This window comes from Bufo bufo, chromosome 7, assembly GCF_905171765.1.
Source record: "Bufo bufo chromosome 7, aBufBuf1.1, whole genome shotgun sequence".
In the NCBI taxonomy this organism is placed as follows: Eukaryota; Metazoa; Chordata; class Amphibia; order Anura; family Bufonidae; genus Bufo; species Bufo bufo.
Window position 1 is genome coordinate 20,017,919 of NC_053395.1, and position 24,151 is coordinate 20,042,069.

The 24,151-nt window shown below is 42.4% G+C and overlaps 1 protein-coding gene across 2 annotated transcripts in view; it reads right to left on the bottom strand.

Annotated features, from left to right (window-relative positions):
* Positions 1-23,862, bottom strand: part of LOC121008139 (regulator of G-protein signaling 11-like) — a 123,076-nt gene extending 99,214 nt beyond the window's left edge. For both annotated transcript variants that reach the window (XM_040440500.1, XM_040440499.1), the window contains exons 1-2: positions 23,766-23,862; positions 8,417-8,513 (exon numbers count right to left, since the gene is read on the bottom strand). In XM_040440500.1, the coding sequence (XP_040296434.1) occupies positions 8,417-8,513; positions 23,766-23,828 (160 nt within the window). In that variant the 5' untranslated portion in view covers positions 23,829-23,862. The remainder of the gene's footprint in view (positions 1-8,416; positions 8,514-23,765) is intronic.
* Between the last annotated feature and the right edge of the window lie 289 nt (positions 23,863-24,151).

Sequence of the window (24,151 nt, forward strand, 5' to 3'; positions counted from 1 at the left end):
GGGAGAGCTTTAAATCCACATTCAGTAATTGCACTAAAAAATGTATCCCTTTAGGTAACAAGTATAAACGGCTAAAATTAAACCCCCCCATTGCTTACAACTACTGTAAAAAGAGCAATAAAAAAATACAAATCTGAGGGGTCAGCTGTAGCGTTTGAAGATTACAAAGGGCTTAATAAAATCTGCAAAAAGGAGATACAATTAGCAAAGATACAAAACTAACAGCAGGTAGCAAAAGAAAGCAAAATAAATCCCCAAAAGTTTTTTAAATATATAAATGCTAAAAAACCTAGGTCTGAGCAGGTTGTTCCCCTAAATAATGGTAAAGGGGGAGTAGTCACTGAAGATAAGGAAAAGGCAGAGTTCCTACATAGTTTTTTTTTTAGCTCTGTATATACAAAAGAAGAGAAAGGAGCTGATATCTGTGGTTAGTTAGTACATCCAGTGATATACTAAATTAGCTGTAGATATGGTCCAAGAGAAGTTAAATAGGGTAAATGTGAACAAGGCTCCGGGTCCAGATGGATTACACCCAAGAGTGCTTAAAGAGCTCAGTTCAGTCATTGCTTTGCCCCTGTTTATAATTTTTAAGGATTCTCTAGAGACTGGTACAGTGCCAAGTGATTGGCGCAAGGCAAAGGTGGTGCCCATATTAAAAAAAGGATCAATGTCCTTCACAGGTAATTATAGACCAGTTAGTTTAACTTCTGTTGTGGGAAAAATGTTTGAAGGACTCTTAAGGGACTATATAAAGGAGTATGTGACTATAAATAATATTATAAGTGATAACCAGGATGGGTTTACCAAGGACAGAAGTTGTCAGACTAACCTGATTTGTTTTTATGAAGAGGTGAGTAGTAGCCTGGACAGAGGGGCAGCTGTGGATGTAGTGAGGTAAGTAGTAGCCTGGACAGAGGGGCGGCTGTGAATGTAGTGAGCTAAGTAGTAGCCTGGACAGAGGGGAGGCTGTGGATGTAGTGAGGTCAGTAGTAGCCTGGACAGAGGGGCGGCTGTGGATGTAGTAAGGTAAGTAGTAGCCTGGACAGAGGGGCGGCTGTGGATGTAGTGAGGTCAGTAGTATCCTGGACAGAGGGGCGGCTGTGGATGTAGTGAGGTAAGTAGTAGCCTGGACAGAGGGGTGGCTGTGGATGTAGTGAGGTAAGTAGTAGCCTGGACAGAGGGGCAGCTGTGGATGTAGTGTTTCTGGATTTTTTATACTGTCCCTCATAGACGCTTAATAAGTAAAGTAAGGTCTATTGGCTTGGAAAGTATAGTCTGTAATTGGATTGAAAACTGGCTGAAGGACCGTGTCCAGAGAGTTGTGGTCAATGTCTCCTATTCAGAATGGTCCCAGGTTACAAGTGGTGACCCCAAGGTTCAGTGCTGGGCCCTTTATTATTTAATTTATTTATTAATGATATCGAGGACGGGACTAATAGCACCATCTCTATTTTTGCAGATGACACTAAGCTGTGTAGAACTGTACGGTCTATGGAAGATGTCCACACACTACAAGCTGACTGGGACACTCTGAGGGATTGGGCATCAACTTGGCAAATGAGGTTCAATGTGGACAAATGTAAAGTTCTGCATCTTGGTAGTAATAATCTCTGTGCTTCATATGTCCTGGGGGATGTAACACTGGGAGAGTCACTTATAGAGAAGGATTTGGGTGTCCTTGTGGATGGTAGATTAAATAACAGCACAATGTCAATCAGCTGCTTCTAAGGCCACCAGGATATTGTCCTGCAATAAACGAGGCATGGACTCGCGGGGCAGGGATGTAATATTACCACTTTACAAAGCATTGGTGCGGCCTCATCTGGAATACGCAGTCCAGTTCTGGGCACCAGTCCATAGAAAGGATGCCCTGGAGCTGGAGAGAGTACAGAGGAGAGCGACTAAACTGATAAGGGGACTGGAGGGTCTGAGTTATGAAGAAAAATTAAAAGAATTGAGTTTATTTAGTCTTGAGAAGAGACGTCTAAGGGGGGACATGATTAACCTGTACAAGTATATAAATGGGCCGTACAAAAAATACGGTGAAAAGCTGTTCAGTGTAAAATGTGCTCAAAACACAAGGGGGCGCTGCCTCTGACTGGAGAAGAAAACGTTCAGTCTCCGGAAGCGTCAAAGCTTCTTTACTGTGAGAACTGTGAATTTGTGGAATAGACTTCCTCAGGACGTGGTCACAGCACAAACAGTGGACGGTTTCAAAAAGGGTTTAGACTAATTCTTAAAAGTAAAAAACACCTAGCCCTTGGTTGAACTTGATGGATGTATGTCTTTTTTCAACCGTATTAACTATGTAACTATGTAAGGTTTGGAAAAAGGGGCGTTGTTAGCCAAGACGGATATTGAGGCTGCCTTTAGGTTGTTGCCGGTTCATCCGGACAGTTTACACCTGTTAGGATGTTTTTGGAATGGGGGGGTTTTTCATTGATCAGTGTTTGCCGATGGGTTGTTCACTATCGTGTGCGTATTTTGAGGCTTTCAGCTCTTTTTTGGAATGGGCAGTGGCGGACGCATCTGGGTGTAAATCTAGCATCCATTATTTGGATAATTTCCTTTGTATTGGCCCCCGGAGTCGCGGGTTTGTTCGGTTTTACTGCACACGTTGTGCACGTTGTTTGGAAAATTCGGGGTTCCCTTGTCAGCGGATAAAACAATGAGTCCGGTGACAGAGTTGAGTTTTTTAGGGATAGTGATTAATACGGTTCATATGGAGTGTAGCTTGCCATTAGATAAGTTGAAGGATTTAAAGAGATAAGTGTAAAGGGCGCGGCATTTACAAAAGATTAAGCTGCGTGAGCTTCAATCACTCCTGTGGAAGCTTAATTTTGAATGCCGGATTATACCTATGGGGAGTGGTTTTAGTAGAAGGTTAGCGGGGGCAACATCTGGAGTGTCGGTGCCACATCATTATATTCGGTTTGGTCGTGAGCTGAGGGCGGACTTGCAGGTTTGGGATTTGTTTTTGGTTCATTATAACGGGCGTTCACTATTTATGGGGGAAGTGGTAGATTCATTTGATTTCCAGCAGCAGGAGGGGGGGGTTCGGGGCCTACTGTGGTGGTCAATGGTGTGCGGGAGTTTGGCCGGATAGTTGGGTAAGAAGGGGCTGGGTTAGGTATTTGGCCCTGTTGGAACTCTTCCCTATTGTAGTGTCGGTTATGTTATGGGTGAGGTTTTTTGAAAATAAAAAGGTTCGGTTTCACTGTGATAACCTGGGAGTCGTTCAGGCAATTAATGGTTTGTCGGCCTCTTCGCCGCCAGTGGTACGACTTACAGGGGCTGGTCTTGGAATGTTTATCACGTGGGTGGTGGCGGTACATGTACCTGGGGTTGACAATTGTATTGCTGATGCTCTCTCTCTCGTTCACAGTGGGAACGTTTTCTGCAGCTTTCCCCGGAGGCGGAAGAGGTTGGGCTGGCGTGCCCGGGTTGTCTGTGGGATCTGCTGGAGGGACCGTAGTGGGGTTTATTCGATTGTCACTTGCGCCCGTTACATGGGATACTTAATCAGAGGCGTGGCGTTGTTGGGAGGAGTGGTGTGGAAGGTTGGGAATTGGGGGTGATGACTTACAGGTTCCTTTGTGTTGTTTGTGGGGCACTGCAGGGATGATGGTCAGTTGCAAAAATGAATAGGTATGTGGCTGGGCTGACTTTTGGTTTTAGATTGCGTAAAATGCCGGATTTTACTAAATCATTTTTGGTTGGGCGGGCTTTAAAAGGATGGCGTCGGTTGCGGACGGGGGAAGATGGCAGGCGGCCAGTTTCGTTCGCTCTGTTGGTAGATTTCGGAAAGCAGTTAAGGTTGGTATGTACTTAGGCATGGGAACTGCGTTTGCTTCGACTTGCCTTTTCATTGGCGTTTTTTGGGGCATTGCGCTTGGGCGAGCTGGTTTGTCCAACGGTTAGGCGAGTTGGAGGGGTGTTTAGGGAGGATGTTGACTTTTTCCAAGACAGGGTGGAATTTCGTATACGACGCTCAAAGACAGATGTGGAAGGAAGAGGATGGAGGGTAGTACTGTTTTCAATACCGTATTGTTTGATGTGTCCGGTGCGTTGTATGCGGGAATATTGGTTGGAGATGAAGATTAATGCGGTTTCGTTGTTGGTTCATGCGGATGGTTCCTTTTTGTCTAGGTTCCAATTTACAGCTGTGTTTAGGAGATGCTTGGATCGTAGGACAAGAGGGTTAATCAAGCAACTTATACAGGATTGGAGCAGCAACTGAGGCAGCTCGCTGGGGACTGGGGGAGGAAGTTAAAAAAGGGTTGGGTGTTGGGAATCCATTCATTTTCGGTCTTATGTTCAGCCAGATAGAGTGTGATGTACATGTTGGGGGGTTATTGGAAAATAATTTTTGTCTGTGTTTCTCCAGTCCTTGGTGTTCGTTTTCTTTTCAGGTGTAGAAGCAGCTCTTGTTTGGATTATGGGACATTCATATGTCTTCTGGGGTGCTGTACGGGCAGTGGTTTGGCCTGATGGGCAACAACTCGGCTTTGCCAGATCAATGACAGTGGTAAGGTGGTTGAGTCATCGGGGGATGTTTTTGGCAGGGGTCATTCCTGAGGTTCACCGATTTGTTAGGCTTGACTGGGCTCCTGATGTGTTGGTGCTACATGTAGGGGGCAATGACTTGGGTGTTCGCCTGTTTCGGGAACTAGTTGGGGATATTAAGTTTGATCTATTAAGGTTGTGGTCCTGGTTCCCAGGGCTGATTACAGTCTGGTCGGATATTATTCTGCAGTGGGTTTGGCGGGGTAGCCGTTCGGTTGAGAGTCTGAACAGAGCACTTGTAAAGATCAACTGGCCAATGGGGCAGTGGCAGTAATGCACGGTGAGCTGGAGAAGGATGTTGGGGGTTTTTGGCGTGAGGATGGGGTTCATTTGAACGCCATTGGGATTAATATGTGGTGTCTGGCCCTGCAGGAGGGCATCGAAATGGCCTTAGGGGTGTGGAAGAACGCGCAGACTTAAGGGGTCAAGCCTGCACGTCAGTGGCGGTGGGAGGTCCTTGAAGTTGGAATAATTCTCAGGTGGGGATGATGGGAGGGCTCCACGGTTGGGGCTGGACTCCCATTGTTGGCGGTTGGTTGTGGCAGAGTGTGGGGGCCATCAGTGGTGCCTCCGAGCTGGCGCTCATCGGCTGGAGGAAAGATGGCTCACTCCAGACGGGGTAACTCTTTATTTGGGGCTTCAAGGACCTCCCCCGTAATCAATGATATGTTATACATATTGAAATTTTATTATTATGTATATGCCGTTGCATATGGGTTTTTGGTTATGTTATGCTAACTAAATAAAGGTTATATTTCATGGCAATAAAACGGCTGCTGTGGCCGATTAAATCCAACCCTGATGTCAGTGTTTTTAATGGGGTCCTAATTAATTATTGGAGGGTTTTGGTTTGAGGGTTTTATGAGGGACGGCATCCAATAAGGTCCGGTAAGTATTAGAGGGGTCGAGCGGAAGGTAACCAATACCTCCGTCAAGAACAGGACAGACTGGGGGCGGAGCCTTTAGGGGAGGCCAGCATGACGGGGGGTTGGTTCAGGGAGACCCTGGGGTGGTGTAGGGATTGGTGGGTTCAATTTGGGGGGCGGGTAATTGGGGGGGGCTTTAAGTAGGCAGGGAAGGGAAAAGAGGTGGCCATTTTTAGTTAAATCAGCTCCCACTCTGTTTATAGTAGTCGATCTTTAGAAGTAGGAAAATGGGGGGGTTCCAAGTGGTAAGGGTTGTTTTTTATCGGGCACAGAGATGGTGTTAGCTGCAATGTGTCACAGCGGCTGTTGCGGTGGGAGGTCCTTGAAGTTGGAATAATTCTCAGGTGGAAATGATGGGAGGGCTCCACGGTTGGGGCTGGGTTCCCATGGTTGGCGGTTGGTTGTGGGGGCCATCAGTGGTGCCTCCGAGCTGGCGCTCATCGGCTGGAGGCAAGATGGCTCACCCTTTACGGGGTAACTCTTTATTTGGGGCTTCAAGGACCTCCCCCGAAATCAATGATATGTTACACATATGGAAATTTTGTTATTATGTATATGCCGTTGCATATGGGTTTTTGGTTAAGTTATGCTAACTAAATAAAGGTTATATTTCATGGTAATAAAACGGCTGCTGTGCCGATTAAATCCAACCCTGATGTCAGTGTTTTTATTGGGGTCCTAATTAATTATTGGAGGGTTTTGGTTTGAGGGTTTTATGGGGGACGGCATCTAATAAGGTTCGGTAAGTATTAGAGGGGTCGAGCGGAAGGTAATCAATACCTCCGTCATGCGACGGTGCGGATTCCTTTAGCGGACATACATACATATACACACACATACACTCAGCTTTATATATTAGATAAGACACACTGTAGGACAAGGGCTTGATGGTAGCAGAAGACCTCTGTGATAGACCTTCATGAGTATCCCCAACCAACAGACCCAATGCATGAGGGAAGATTGGTCGAGGTTCTGTTCCAAACCCAGTTTCCGGACTTTGAGTTCCTGTTGCTTTAGGAATTTAACAAGCTCAGGACTTTTAGTGATATGGTAGAACTCAAAGACTGAAGCTTTTTGTAGATGATCAGTGGAGCTTTTTTTGATGTTCACAGGTCTTACAAACTTCCGAACTTCTATTGTGAATAATTCATAGTCGGAAAGGAAAGATTAAGTACAAACACATCACGGCTCCCCATTCTGTGTGTGTCACCGCAGTCTTTATACTTCTTACACCAGGTCTATCTTCTCTAGGCAATAGTGGCATATCTCACATCACAAGCCATCGCAAGACAGCACATTTTTCTTCTGCTCATCATGGGGCGTGGATGGAAAAGTTCACGGTGCACAAGAAAAGCTTTAAAAAAATGTATGGGTTCCTAATAAATTGGATTACAACCTATGGATATTGGAATCCTGGGTGACAACCGTGGTGGCCGCCATGATAGCTCCAACAGTGGTTGTCAATTAGCTGGACACCAAATCAAACAAGATACATAACTGCATAAACAGATTTAGAAAGCCAGGTGATGGGACTTTTGTGCGTTAAAATTGCAGCCATATTAGTTGCCACTGGACTCTCACTGCAGAACATGAAAGGTTCAGCCACTGACGAGAATGACTTGAGGAATTAGCGGAAATGTTCCTTAAATGGTAGCTTGAACTAGGAACAGGGTCCTCACCTACATGTGGCATTTATAAGGGCTCATGCACACGAGCGTGTTTGCCCCGTGCCCAAATTGCGGACCACAAACCCACTGACTTGAATAAGTCCACAACCTTCACTAGAAGGAGCAGTACGGAGTGGAGGCACGAATCAGAAGCCCACTGAAGCACTACAGAGCGCTTCCATGGGATTTCGGTTCGTGCCTCCGCACCGCAAAAAAAAAATAGAACATATCCTATTTTTTGCAGTGCGGACCGTCTCTTGTGGATCGCGAACCCATTCATGTCAACGGGTCCACAAACAGCATGCAAGCGGACCGTGCCCGTGCATTGCAGACTGCCATTTGCGGTCCACAGCATGGGGCACACACGCTCGTGTGTATGAGCCCTAACTCTGCATCTCCTATAGCTACACCCTTGCTTAAAAGGTATCTCCACCCACGAGGGGAATCAGAAAAGAACAACACATTGCTTATTTTCACAACCCTCTATCCCTATGTGTGAAAACATCCTCCAATTAGATAAATATTGTAAGGGTTAAAAAAAAAGGGGCGGGGCTGTGACAACCTCTAAATTGTTTCATTCAAAACAAGTTACTTTGTATTCTAAAACTGTAAACGCTGTACTAGAAGGCTCTCTCAGCTCAGGATCACCAGATATCATAACCTTCTGGTGGGTCTACACACAGGTACAACAGCTATTTTTGAGCTTATTCGATCCAGTTTTAGCTACCACCAAAGGTTAATTGGAATTTTTTCAGACCCCAGTGAGAAAGGTTGAACTTTACACCAGTCAGAACGATTGGAACATAAACGTATTCTCACCTAATTAGATCACTTCTGAAACGTGCACCCAGAGGAATTCAGTGTATGGATATTTCCAGAAAGAGAATATCTCTTTAATGGAATGTAAAAGTATGAAGAGAATGGGATCTGTATGTACAGCTTCTCCAGCTTTGGGCTTCAGCTTAGTGTTATCATTTAAATGACATTTTTAGCCCCCACAACGGGGGATAGGGGGCAAAATTATTGGGTCTGCATGCAATCAGAAACTTAGAAGTAACAGATGTCTAGGACAGAAACATCAAAGATAGTCTTGGGTTCATCCAAATTCCATCCGTCAACTACAATGGACTATATATCAAGAATTACAACCAGGTAAGTTGTCATAGCCCCTCCTATGTTATCATTAATCCATTATATAACCTTGACTTGCGACATCTGCAAAATACCATCTTTCTTTTTGATGACCTCTGGACTTACCTGTCATGGCGTGCGGGATAACCGTGATCAGCAAGCGTTGGTTTCTCATTTTCATGCCAACATCTGGGTCCTGCATGGCCACAATGAGACGCTCCATCTAATGCAAGACAAGGCAAGCAAAAGGAAAAGGAGCTAGAACATGACTGAGAAGTTGTAATGCTGATAGATGGAGCACAAATCTTTACTTTGAGAGGTGTTTTTCCATATAATGAACAAGAATATAACTACTATAATACTGCTCCAATGTACAAGAATATTACTATAATACTGCTCCTATGTACAAGAATATAACTACTATAATACTGCTCCTATGTACAAGAATATAACTACTACAATACTGCCTCCTATGTACAAGAGTATAACTACTATAATACTGCCTCCTATGTACAAGATTATAACTACTACAATACTGCCTCCTATGTACAAGAGTATAATTACTATAATACTGCTCCTATGTACAAGAGTATAACTACTATAATACTGCCTCCTATGTACAAGAGTATAACTACTATAATACTGCTTCTATGTTCAAGAATATAACTACTATAATACTGCTCCTATGTACAAGAATATAACTACTATAATACTGCTCCTATGTACAGGAATATAACTACTATAATACTGCCTCCTATGTACAAGAATATAACTACTATAATACTGCTCCTATGTACAAGAATATAACTACTATAATACTGCTCCTATGTACAAGAATATAACTACTATAATACTGCTCCTATGTACAAGAATATAACTACTATAATACTGCCTCCTACGTACAAGAATATAACTACTATAATACTGCTCCTATGGATAAGAATATAACTACTATAATACTGCCTCCTATGTACAAGAATATAACTACTATAATACTGCCCCCTATGTACAAGAATATAACTACTATAATACTGCCTCCTATGTACATGAATATAACTACTATAATACTGCTCCTATGTACAAGAATATAACTACTATAATACTGCTCCTATGTACAAGAATATAACTACTATAATACTGCTCCTATGTACAAGAATATAACTACTATAATACTGCCTCATATGTACAAGAATATAACTACTATAATACTGCTCCTATGTATAAGAATATAACTACTATAATACTGCTCCTATGTACAAGAATATAACTACTTTAATACTGCTCCTGTGTACAAGTACAAGAATATAACTACTATAATACTGCCTCCTATGTACAAGAATATAACTACTATAATACTGCTCCTATGTACAAGAATATAACTACTATAATACTGCCTCCTATGTACAAGAATATAACTACTATAATACTGCTCCTATGTACAATAATATAAATACTATAATACTGCTTCTATGTACAAGAATATAACTATTATAATACTGCCCCTATGTACAGGAATATAACTGCTATAATACTGATCCTATGTACAAGAATGTAACTACTATAATACTGCCCCTATGGATAAGAATATAACTGCTATAATACTGCTCCTATGTACAAGAATATAACTACTATAATACTGCTCCTATGTACAAGAATATAACTACTATAATACTGCCTCCTATGTACAAGAATATAACTACTATAATACTGCCTCCTGTGTACAAGAATATAACTACTATAATACTGCTCCTATGTACAAGAATATAACTACTATAATACTGCTCCTATGTACAGGAATATAACTACTATAATACTGCTCCTATGTACAAGAATATAACTACTATAATACTGCTCCAATGTACAAGAATATAACTACTATAATACTGCTCCTATGTACAAGAATATAACTACTATAATACTGCTCTTATGTACAAGAATATAACTACTATAGTACTGCTCCTATGTACAAGAATATAACTACTATAATACTGCCTCCTATGTACAAGAATATAACTACTATAATACTGCTCCTATGTACAAGAATATAACTACTATAATACTGCCTCCTATGTACAAGAATATAACTACTATAATACTGCTCCTATGTACAAGAATATAACTACTATAATACTGCCTCCTATGTACAGGAATATAACTACTCTAATACTGCCTCCTATGTACAAGAATATAACTACTATAATACTGCTCCTATGTACAAGAATATAACTACTATAATACTGCTCCTATGTACAAGAATATAACTATTATAATACTGCCCCCTATGTACAGGAATATAACTACTATAATACTGCTCCTATGTACAAGAATATAACTGCTATAATACTGCCTCCTATGTACAAGAATATAAGTACTATAATACTGCCTCCTATGTACAAGAATATAACTACTATAATACTGCTCCTATGTACAAGAATATAACTACTATAATACTGCTCCTATGTACAAGAATATAACTATTATAATACTGCCCCCTATGTACAGGAATATAACTACTATAATACTGCTTCTATGTACAAGAATATAACTGCTATAATACTGCCTCCTATGTACAAGAATATAAGTACTATAATACTGCCTCCTATGTACAAGAATATAACTACTATAATACTGCTCCTATGTACAAGAATCTAACTACTATAATACTGCTCCTATGTATAAGAATATAACTACTATAATACTGCTTCTATGTACAAGAATATAACTATTATAATACTGCTCCTATGTACAAGAATATAACTACTATAATACTGCACCCTATATACAAGAATATAACTACTATAATGCTGCTCCTATGTACAAGAATATAACTACTATAATACTGCTCCTATGTACAAGAATATAACTACTATAATACTGCCTCCTATGTACAAGAATATAACTACTATAATACTGCTTCCTATGTACAATAATATAACTACTATAATACTGCACCCTATATACAAGAATATAACTACTATAATACTGCTCCTATGTACAAGAATATAACTACTATAATACTGCCTCCTATGTACAAGAATATAACTACTATAATACTGCTCCTATGTACAAGAATATAACTACTATAATACTGCCTCCTATGTGCAGGAATATAACTACTATAATACTGCTCCTATGTACAAGAATATAACTACTATAATACTGCTCCTATGTACAAGAATATAAGTACTATAATACTGCTCCTATGTACAAGGATATAACTACTATAATACTACCTCCTATGTACAAGAATATTATTACTATAATACTGCCTCCTATGTACAAGAATATAACTACTATAATGCTGCCTCCTATGTACAAGAATATAACTACTATAATACTGCCTCCTATGTACAAGAATATAACTACTATAATACTGCTCCTATGTACAAGAATATAACTACTATAATACTGCTCCCTATGTACAAGAATATAACTACTATAATACTGCTCCTATATACAAGAATATAACTACTATAATACTGCTCCTATGTACAAGAATATAACTACTATAATACTGCTCCTATGTACAAGAATATAACTACTATAATACTGCCTCTTATGTACAAGAATATAACTACTATAATACTGCTCCTATGTACAGGAATATAACTACTATAATACTGCCTCCTATGTACAAGAATATAACTACTATAATACTGCTCCTATATACAAGAATATAACTACTATAATACTGCCTCCTATGTACAAGAATATAACTGCTATAATACTGTCCCCTGTGTGCAGGCATTTAACTACAGTCTTAGTCTTCTGTAATGTATGGAATAATCTGGATTATTGTGGTTTTATACCATCCTGGTGACATGCAGTGGCATTTGTATAATTACATCTCCAGCAGTCTCCTGGCAGCAGAATATCATGTATAAGGAGATTATCTCTGTGGATTTCTGGGTATTTTGTGTCCATCACATTTCAGGCAGGTGACTACAGGCAGACATCAGGCGGTTCGTGTTCTGTCAGTCGGCTGTCAGCACAAGTTAGTCTTTTCTGCACTTGTCTGGGATACGCAAATTAAAACAATCAAAGAGATGTCAATCTACCCTAATGCCAAGCCTGCGATGTGATACTGTCTGCTGAGCTGTGTATCTAATCCTATCCTGTGTGATACTGTCTGCTGAGCTGTGTATCTAATCCTATCCTGTGTGATACTGTCTGCTGAGCTGTGTATCTAATCCTATCCTGTGTGATACTGTCTGCTGAGCTGTGTATCTAATCCTATCCTGTGTGATACTGTCTGCTGAGCTGTGTATCTAATCCTATCCTGTGTGATACTGTCTGCTGAGCTGTGTATCTAATCCTATCCTGTGTGATACTGTCTGCTGAGCTGTGTATCTAATCCTATCCTGTGTGATACTGTCTGCTGAGCTGTGTATCTAATCCTATCATGTGTGATACTGTCTGCTGAGCTGTGTATCTAATCCTATCCTGTGTGATACTGTCTGCTGAGCTGTGTATCTAATCCTATCCTGTGTGATACTGTCTGCTGAGCTGTGTATCTAATCCTATCCTGTGTGATACTGTCTGCTGAGCTGTGTATCTAATCCTATCCTGTGTGATACTGTCTGCTGAGCTGTGTATCTAATCCTATCCTGTGTGATACTGTCTGCTTAGCTGTGTATCTAATCCTATCCTGTGTGATACTGTCTGCTGAGCTGTGTATCTAATCCTATCCTGTGTGATACTGTCTGCTGAGCAGTATATCTAATCCTATCCTGTGTGATACAGTCTGCTGAGCTGTGTATCTAATCCTATCCTGTGTGATACTGTCTGCTGAGCTGTGTATCTAATCCTATCATGTGTGATACTGTCTGCTGAGCTGTGTATCTAATCCTATCCTGTGTGATACTGTCTGCTGAGCTGTGTATCTAATCCTATCCTGTGTGATACTGTCTGCTGAGCTGTGTATCTAATCCTATCCTGTGTGATACTGTCTGCTGAGCTGTGTATCTAATCCTATCCTGTGTGATACTGTCTGCTGAGCTGTGTATCTAATCCTATCCTGTGTGATACTGTCTGCTGAGCTGTGTATCTAATCCTATCCTGTGTGATACTGTCTGCTGAGCAGTATATCTAATCCTATCCTGTGTGATACTGTCTGCTGAGCTGTGTATCTAATCCTCTCCTGTGTGATACTGTCTGCTGAGCTGTGTATCTAATCCTATCCTGTGTGATACTGTCTGCTGAGCTGTGTATCTAATCCTATCATGTGTGATACTGTCTGCTGAGCTGTGTATCTAATCCTATCATGTGTGATACTGTCTGCTGAGCTGTGTATCTAATCCTATCATGTGTGATACTGTCTGCTGAGCTGTGTATCTAATCCTATCCTGTGTGATACTGTCTGCTGAGCTGTGTATCTAATCCTATCATGTGTGATACTGTCTGCTGAGCTGTGTATCTAATCCTATCCTGTGTGATACTGTCTGCTGAGCAGTATATCTAATCCTATCCTGTGTGATACTGTCTGCTGATCTGTGTATCTAATCCTATCCTGTGTGATACAGTCTGCTGAGCTGTGTATCTAATCCTATCCTGTGTGATACTGTCTGTTGAGCTGTGTATCTAATCCTATCCTGTGTGATACTTTCTGCTGAGCTGTGTATCTGATCCTATCCTGTGTGATACTGTCTGCTGAGCTGTGTATCTAATCCTATCATGTGTGATACTGTCTGCTGAGCTGTGTATCTAATCCTATCCTGTGTGATACTGTCTGCTGAGCTGTGTATCTAATCCTATCATGTGTGATACTGTCTGCTGAGCTGTGTATCTAATCCTATCCTGTGTGATACTGTCTGCTGAGCTGTGTATCTAATCCTATCCTGTGTGATACTTTCTGCTGAGCTGTGTATCTAATCCTATCCTGTGTGATACTGTCTGATGAGCTGTGTATCTAATCCTATCATGTGTGATACTGTCTGCTGAGCTGTGTATCTAATCCTATCCTGTGTGATACTGTCTGCTGAGCTGTGTATCTAATCTTAGGCCATGTGACACATCCCCCATCATGCAGTACGTTCCCACCTGGCGCTTTGTGTGGATCATTATAAGACGTCTTCGTGTACATATTATAATGTAATCAGACGTCTTCTCCTGCAGACCGTCGCACCCCCCCGCTTCTTTTTGGATGTGAGAACAGATGGAGTCTCACCCGCCACTCACTGCTTTCCTCAAGAAATCTGAAATGGGCTCCAGACACAGTAGGGGCTCATGCGCACGATTGTTGCACAAAATAAAAACAGATGACATCCATGTTACATATGTTTTATTTTGCGGATCCATTGTAACAATGCCTGTCCTTGTCCGCAAAACGGACAGGAATAAGACATGCTCTATTTTTTGGCGGAACGGACATACAGAGTCATATACTTTTTTTTTGCGGCCCCTTTGAAATTAATGGACCTGTAAAAAAACTGAACGGAAACGGGCATGTCTATCTGTTCCAGGAAAGCTGGGTGACAATCAATATGGCCGCCATCACAGATGTCCCACACTCCGAAGAGTGTGTTCACATGTGCGGTTTACTACTGGGTGCTGGACACCTGACAACACAGCAAGCACAACTCCGCAGGGAGCTGCACTGGTTGTCACCCAGTGGTCACCCAATCTGAGTACTGGGATCTGTTGAAAAGTGCTGAAGGGTGCTATACTCGAAGGGGGGCTGGGTGCTGAAGGGTGCTGGGATATAAGGGGGGCTGGGTGCTGGTATATAAGGGGGGCTGGGTGCTGGGATATAAGGGGGGCTGGGTGCTCAAGGGTGCTGGGATATAAGGGGGCCTGGGTGCTGAAGGGTGCTGTAGTCTAAGGGGGCTGGGTGTGTATAAGGGGGGCTGGATGCTGAAGGGCGCAGGGATATAAGGGGGGCTGGATGCTGAAGGGCGCAGGGATATAAGGGGGGCTGGATGCTGAAGGGCGCAGGGATATAAGGGGGGCTGGGTGCTAAAGGGTGCTGGGATATAAGGGGCTTTGGAAGGTGAAGGGTGCTGGGATCTAAAGGGGGGCCGGGAGTTGAAGGGTTCTGGGTGAGAACCAATGTCTGAGGTAAAATACTGATGTATACAGAACCTGGCCGAGTAATGTCTGACATATAATACTGATACAGTCCTGATCAAAAGTTTAAGACCACTTGAAAAATGGCAAACAATCCTATTTCGCATGGCTGGATCTTAACAAGGTTCCAAGTGGAGCTTCAACATGCAACAAGAAGAAATGGGAGGGAGACAAAACATTTTTTGAGCATTCATTTTAATAAAAACAACGAATAAACTGAAACAGGCTGTTTTTCAGCTGATCAGAAGTTTAGGACCACACCTCCAAAAAAAAACTAAACCCCCCCAAAACAGAAATCCAACTTCCAAACATGAACTCAGTAATGAGTAGCTCCGCCGTTATTGTTTCGGCATGCTTGATGCAAGCGTTTCCATGAGGTGAGTGGGAACATTTCTCCAAGTGGTGAAGACGGCCGCACGAAGGCCATCTACTGTCTGGAACTGTCGTCCATTTTTGTAAACTTCCCTTGCCATCCATCCCCAAAGGTTCTCAATTGGATTTAGATCAGGGGAACACGCAGGATGGGCCAAAAGAGTGATGTTATTCTCCTGGAAGAAGTCCCTTGTCCTGCGGGCATTGTGTACTGTAGCGTTGTCCTGTTGAAAAACCCAGTCGTTACCACACAGACGAGGGCCCTCAGTCATGAGGAATGCTCTCTGCCACATCTGGACATAGCCAGCGGCCGTTTGACGCCCCTGCACTCCCTGAAGCTCCATTGTTCCACTGAAGGAAAAAGACCCCACCGGGCCATTATGGCGCCCCCTCCACTGTGGAGCGTAGAAAACATCTCAGGTGGGATCTGTCAGTAACGTTGGAAACCATCAGGACCATCAAGGTTAAATTTTTTCTCATCAGAGAATAAAACTTCCTTCACCTTTGAATGTCCCATGTTTGGTGCTCTCTTGCAAAGTCCAAACGAGCAGTTCTGTGGCGTTCAAGGAGACGAGGTCTTTGAAGACGTTTTTTGTTTTTGAAGCCCTTCAGTCTCAGATGCCGTCTGATGGTTATGGGGCTGCAGTCAGCACCAGTAAGGGCCTTAATTTGGGTCGAGGATCGTCCAGTGTCTTGACGGACAGCCAATTGGATCCTCCGGCTCAGTGCTGGTGACATTTTTTTGGGTCTTCCACTTGACTTTTTTGTTCCATAACCCTCAGGATCATTTAAGAAATTCCAAATGACTGTCTTCCTGCGTCCCACCTCAGCAGCGATGGCGCGCTGTGAGAGACCCTGCTTAGGCAGTTCAACAACCCGACCACGGTCAAAAAGGGAGAATTTTTGCCATCACAACGTGTGACTACCTGACAGAGAATGACAATGAATCCACATCTTTGCACAGATTTGGCCTTTTAAAGGCATGTGGTCCTAAACTTTGGATCAGCTGAAAAACAGCCTGTTTCAGTTTAATCGTTATTTTCAATTAATTGAATGCTCAAAAAATGTTTTGTCTCACTCTCATTTCTTCTTGTTGCATGTTGAAGCTCCACTTGGAACCTTGTTAAGATCCAACAATGTAAAATAAGATTTTTTGCAATTTTTCAAGTGGTCTTAAACTTTTGATCAGGACTGTATATACAGGACCTGGCTGAATAATATCTGACACATAATACTGATGTATACAGGACCCGGTTGAGTAATGGCTGACGTATAATACCGATGTATACAGAACCTGGCCAAGTAATGTCTGACATATAATACCATTGTATACAGGACCCAGACGAATAACGCCTGACGTATAATACCGATGCCTGACATATAATACTGATGTACTGTACAGACCAAAAGTTTGGACACACCTTCAAATTTAAAGAGTTTTCTTTATTTTCATGACTATGAAAATTGTAGATTCACACTGAAGGCATCAAAACTATGAATTAACACATGTGGAATTATATACATAACAAACAAGTGTGAAACAACTGAAAATATGTCATATTCTAGGTTCTTCAAAGTAGCCACCTTTTGCTTTGATTACTGCTTTGCACACTCTTGGCATTCTCTTGATGAGCTTCAAGAGGTAGTCCCCTGAAATGGTTTTCACTTCACAGGTGTGCCCTGTCAGGTTTAATAAGTGGGATTTCTTGCCTTATAAATGGGGTTGGGACCATCAGTTGCGTTGAGGAGAAGTCAGGTGGATACACAGCTGATAGTCCTACTGAATAGACTGTTAGAATTTGTATTATGGCAAGAAAAAAGCAGCTAAGTAAAGAAAAACGAGTGGCCATCATTACTTTAAGAAATGAAGGTCAGTCAGTCAGCCGAAAAAATTGGGAAAACTTTGAAAGTAAGGGCTATTTGACCATGAAGGAAAGTGATGGGGTGCTGCGCCAGATGACCTGGCCTCCACAGTCACCGGACCTGAACCCAATCGAGATGGTTTGGGGTAAGCTGGACTGGAGAGTGAAGGCAAAAGGGCCAACAAGTGCTAAGCATCTCTGGGAACTCCTTCAAGACTGTTGGAAGACCATTTCAGGTGACTACCTCTTGAAGCTCATCAAGAGAATGCCAAGAGTGTGCAAAGCAGTAATCAAAGCAAAAGGTGGCTACTTTGAAGAACCTAGAATATGACATATTTTCAGTTGTTTCACACTTGTTTGTTATGTATATAATTCCACATGTGTTAATTCATAGTTTTGATGCCTTCATAGTCATGAAAATAAAGAAAACTCTTTGAATGAGAAGGTGTGTCCAAACTTTTGGTCTGTACTGTATGCAGGACCCAGACAAATAACGCCTGACGTATAATACCGATGTATATAGCACCCGGCCGAGTAATGCCTGACGTATAATACTGATGTATATAGGACCCGGCAGAGTAATGTCTGACATACAGTTAGGTCCATATATATATTTGGACAGACAACATGTTTCTAACCTTTGTCCTGTACATTACCACAGTGGATTTTGACCAAAACAATTCAGATGCAGGTGAAGTTCAGACTTTCAGCTTAAATCTTGTGGGTCGAACAAAATGATGGCATAAAAATGTGAGGAACTAAAGCCTTTCTTAAAACTCAATCCCTTCACTTCAGGGGCTCAAAAGTAATTGGACAAATTAAATCATTGTAAATAAAATGTTAATTTCTAATATTTGGTTGAAAACCCTTTGTTGGCAATGACGGCCTGAAGTCTTGACCTCATGGACATCACCAGACTCTGCGCTTCCTCCTTTTAATGCTCGGCCTTCACTGCCGCGGTTTTCAGTTGGTGTTTGTTTGTGGCCTTTCTGTCTGAAGTTTAGTCTTTACCAAGTGAAATGCTCTATTGGGTTCAGATCCGGAGACTCGGCCATTCTAGAACATTCCACTTCTTTGCTTTAATAAACTCCTGGATCGCTTTGGCTTCATGTTTTGGGTCATTGTCCGTCTGTATTTTGGAACCCCGACCAATCAGTTTGGCTGGATTTGAGCGCACAGTCTGTCTCTGAAAACCCCAGGATTCATCCGGCTGCGTCTGTCCTGTGTCACATCATCAATAAACACTAGGGCCCCGGGGCCACTGGCAGCCATGCATGCCCAAGCATCGCACTACCTCCGCCGTGTTCTACAGATGGTGTGGTATGCTTTGGATCATGAGCTGTACTGAGCCTTCACCATACTTCTTTCTTTCCATCATTCTGGTAGAGGTTGATCTTGGTTTCATCTGTCCAAAGAATGTTCTTCCAGAAGTCTGCTGGTTTTTTAAGATGTTTTTAGCAAAGTCCAATCTATCTAGCCTTCTTATTCTTGAAGCTGATGAGTGGCTGCACCGTGCAGTGAACCCTCTGTAGTTACTTTCATACAGTCTTCTCCTTATGGTAGATTTGGCTATTGATATGCCTATACCCCGGAGAGCGTTGTTCACTTGGTCGGCTGTTGTGAAGGAGCTTGTCTTCACCGTGGTAATTATTCTGAGATCATCCTCCACTGTTGTCTTCCGGGGGCGTCCAGGTCTTTTTGCATTGTTGAGGTCACCAGGGCTTTCTTTCTCAGGATGTACCAGACTGTGGACTTTTCCACTCTTAATAGTGTAGGTTTTTTTCTGTTTTCACAGATGAAGGACGGCTTGTTTCACCTGCATGGAGAGCTCCTGTGACCTCATGCAGGGCTGGGACAAGGCCATTTGGTGCCCAGGGCGAAGATGGCAAACTGCCCCCCCCCCCCCCGTTTTTAAGAAAGAATCAATGTTGTTTCAAAACAAGAATATACTTAAAGCAATAGAACAAAGGACTGTGGGACTTTGAAAGTCACAGACACTATAAAGTTCCCCCCCATCATCATGTGCCAGTATAAAGTCCCCCCCATCATCATGTGCCAGTTTTGTAATAAGCCCCCCCAATGTGCCAGTAACACTATTGTAAAAGAAAACAAAAAAAAAACACTTATACTTACCTAAGTGTCAGCGATGCGATGCAGCCTCTTCCTGTGTCCCATGCTGTAATGTAAGGCTCAGGCGGCACGATGACGTCATTGCGCCGGCCTCTGATAGGCCTCCCGGCCTAGTGCCTGCAGCCAGGGGCGTACATAAAAATCACTGGGCCCCATAGCAGGAATCTAAATTGGGCCCCCATTCCCCTTTTATAGCCCCTCCCTTTGTTCCATGAACTATTCTTGCTGCTGCGTTTTATAATTTATGCCATCAGGGCCGGAATGGGATTACAAAACAGCCCTGGCACACAAAAGAGGTATAATAGATGCAGATGTATATTATATACAGCAGTGTACAGTTATGTGAGGTACGCGGTATAATAGATGCAGTGTGTACAGGTATATAGTATATTCCCTAGTGTTCTGATATGTGAGGTACAGGGTATAATAGATGCAGTGTGTACAGGTATATAGTATATACAGCAGTGTACTGATATGTGAGGTACGGGGTATAATATATGCAGTGTATACAGTATATACAGTAGTGTAATATGTGAGGTACGAGGTATAATAGATGCAGTGTGTACAGGTATATAGTATATACAGCAGTGTATTGACACCTCGTACCTCACATATCAGTACACTGCTGTATATACTATATATCTGTACACACTGCATCTATTATACCTCGTACCTCACATATATAGTATATACAGAAGTGTACTGATATCTGTACACACAGCATCTATTATACCTCATACCTCACATATCAGTGCACTGCGGTATATACTATATATCTGTACATATTGCATGTATAATACTGTGTAATATATGCAGTGTGTGTGCATGTATGTGTGTGTATATATATATATATATATATATATACAGAGCAGTGTATTGATGTGACACATAGAAGGTATAATACTGTAGATGCAGTGTTTATAGAAATATGTGGTCAGTTATGCATTATAGTCACTGTGAGGTACATGAGGTAGTGGTAACTGTCTGAAGTAGTATACATGAGTGAGCAATGAGTAAAAACAGGGCATGGAGGGGGGGGGGGGTAAATGATGAAAAGTGGAGGACCTCCTCTTACCTCTCCATTCCAGTCTGTATGGATCAATACAGAGCTGCTTGTGAACTTTTAATACTTGCTGTTAGGGGTTGAAGGACCTGTGATGATGTCATCACAGGTCCTGGCAGATGTACCTTTGAAACCTAGGAACTACACCATTTTTGGTGCAGTTCCTTTGCTAGATTCTGCAGGACCTGTGATGTTGAAGATGATGTCATCACAGGTCCTGGCAGATGCACTGTTCTAACCTGGGAACTACACTTTACACTGTGCAGTTCCCTTACAGGACCTGTGATGACATCATCAAAGGTCCTTTAGCTTTAGAAAGGTAAACAGGAGTAATTAGGGGGCGGGGCCTCTCCTCCACTTCGGTGCCTGCCTGCAGCCTATCAGAGGAAGGGGAAGGGACACGCCTCTCCCTCCCCTGCACCTCCGCTGGCACAGACAGTTTACAATGGAGATGAGCGCAATGGAAGCGCTCATCTCCCTGTGCCCGGCGGCGGCTGCTCACTTGGGGGGGGGGGGGGTCATTTTAGTTGGGGGGGCACAGCATGATGTAGGGGGGGCCGTGGCTGGCACTTCACCTGCGCCCCCCTCCTGTCCGCAAATGGTAGAGCCCAGGGCACCCGCTCCTTCGGCCCCTGCCTTGTACCGGCCCTGACCTCATGTTTACTTCTCAGCAAAATCTTCAAAATCCAAGCACCACATCTCAAATCAACTCCAGGCCTTTTATGTGCTTAATTGGGAATGAAATAATGAAGGAATAAAACAGCCTCTGAGTCAATTGTCCAATTACTTTTGGTCCCTTTAAAAACCGGACGCCGCATGTAAAGGAGCTGAAACTCCTAAACCCTTCATCCAGTTTTAATGTGGATACCCTCAAAAGGAAGCTAAAAGTCTGGACTTTATGTCCGTTATATAAATATAACTTGAATATGTTTTAGTAAACGGTAATAAAAACTACATTTGTGTCAGTGTCCAAATATATATGGACCTAACTGTATAATACTGATGTATACAGGACCCGACCGAGTAATGTCTGATGTGTAATCAATACCTCGATAGAGGTGACGGGTGATGGCAGCTGATGGTAATTATGGTGGAAGTGAAGGTGCAGGACATGAGGGGCAATAATGGGGAGGTGATGGTAGTGACAGTGATGGGATGGGGATGTGGGTAGAGGGGATGATGGGGGTGATGGGATGGGGATGTGGGTAGGGGGGATGATGGGGGTGATGGGATGGGGATGTGGGTAGGGGGGATGATGGGGGTGATGGGATGGGGATGTGGGTAGGGGGGATGATGGGGGTGATGGTACAGCCGCGCTCCTCCGCTTCACCAGTGCAGATTCCATTTCTTCTAAATATAACTCGCTTTATCTGGGAATTTGCTCCGTGTGTCCTGATGTAACACTACAGCCGAGCGCTCATTATCCTGGCAGGGGTATCAGCCACAGCATGTGAGCCGAATACACACAGATGTAGCAGAGCTGAGCTTGTATCATAATCTACTATCTGTACATTTACATAGGACTGCAGTTTTACATACTGCACTGGTGTGATAATTGTGCTTTTTTTAGTGGACTGCATCTAAATGTGGTTTTTACATGGGACTGCATGTAATCCTACTACATTATGACACCATGGGGACGGCAGCTGAACCTATAGCAGTATCCACAGGTCTTACACAGGACTGCAAGTCTACCTGCTACATGTTCTAATTTATTGCACTACATAGGATTGCAGGCAATCCTCGACCTACATATGATTTTATCACTTGTTATCTGAGGATTTACATAGGACTGCATGTAAACCTACTTAGTTATATTATGAATATGGTTTTACATAGGACTGAAAGAAAACTTAACGTATTATATACAGAACAGCATATAAACTTAATGCATGTGTATAATCATCTACTTACATAGGACTGCATGTAAACCTACTTAGTTATATTATGAATATAGTTTTACATAGGACTGAAAGAAAACTTAACGTATTATATACAGAACAGCATATAAACTTAATGCATGTGTATAATCATCTACTTACATAGGACTACATATAGTCTGTCCCCTTACATAGGACTACATGTAAACTTAGTGTAAGTGTATACTCTGTCGCCTTACATAGAACTGTATGTAAACTTAATGCATGAGTATAATCTATCGCCTTACATAGGACTGCATGTAAATTTGATGCATGTGTATAATCTATCGCCTTACCTAGGACTGCATTTAAACGTAATACATTTGTATAAGTTATAGCTTTACATAGGACTTCATGTAAACTTAATGCATGCGTATAATCTGTCACCTTACATGGGACTGTATTATCCTATGCTTATGATCTATGGCTTTACATAGGACTGCAGGTAAACTTACTACATTATCCTATGCCTATGATCTATGGCTTTACATAGGACTGCATGTCAATTTAATGCATGTGTACTGCATGGAAATTTAATGCATGTGTATAATCTATCGCCTTACCTAGGACTGCATTTAAACGTAATGCATTTGTATAAGTTATAGCTTTACATAGGACTTCATGTAAACTTAATGCATGCGTATAATCTGTCGCCTTACATAGGACTGCACGCAAGCCTACTGTATTACCCTATGCCTATTATCTATGGCTTTACATAGGACTGCAGGTAAACTTACTGCACTATCCTATGCCTATGATCTATGGCTTTACATAGGACTGCAAATAAACACATTGTTATGCCATATTATCTATGGTTTTACACAGGACTGCAGTTAATCACTAACTGTGCCGCCCCAAAGAGCTAAATGACCATTCGGCTCTGCTACATGTATACGTAGAGCCGAGGAGCAGTACGTCCAGAGTTTGCCATGTCCTAGGGCTGTGACATTCTGGAGCAGTGTAACCTCTGGCTGCCTCCACATCTGTCATCTCTCTCACGCTGAAATGCAAGGAGTTAAAAAATGTCAGTCTCATCCCACCGGGGGACGCTGCTGTGATCTTACCTTGGTCAGACATGACATCTGCACTTTGTAGTTCTTCCCTTGCTGCAGATTATTGATGGTCATGATGGTGAGGAGAGGAGAGCAGCTGTGTGTGCACTGGCTGAGCAGAATGTGAACTGGGGAGATGGTAGGAAGTTGCTGCTGCTGCTGTCTCTGCTGCCACCTTGTGGATGATTTGGGGAATGCATCTGGTATTTGATACATATTGAGACATGCAGATGTAGTCGCGTGGAGTTTGTTATGGATTTGTCACTTATTTGTGACTCTTGCAAAAACTCATTCAGATAAGATAAAGTAACGTCCGCGCAGAGAAAATCGCAGCATGCACCATACATCTCCCGTAGAAGTCACTGGGTGCCCGATAAAAAAACAGACAACAAGTGAAC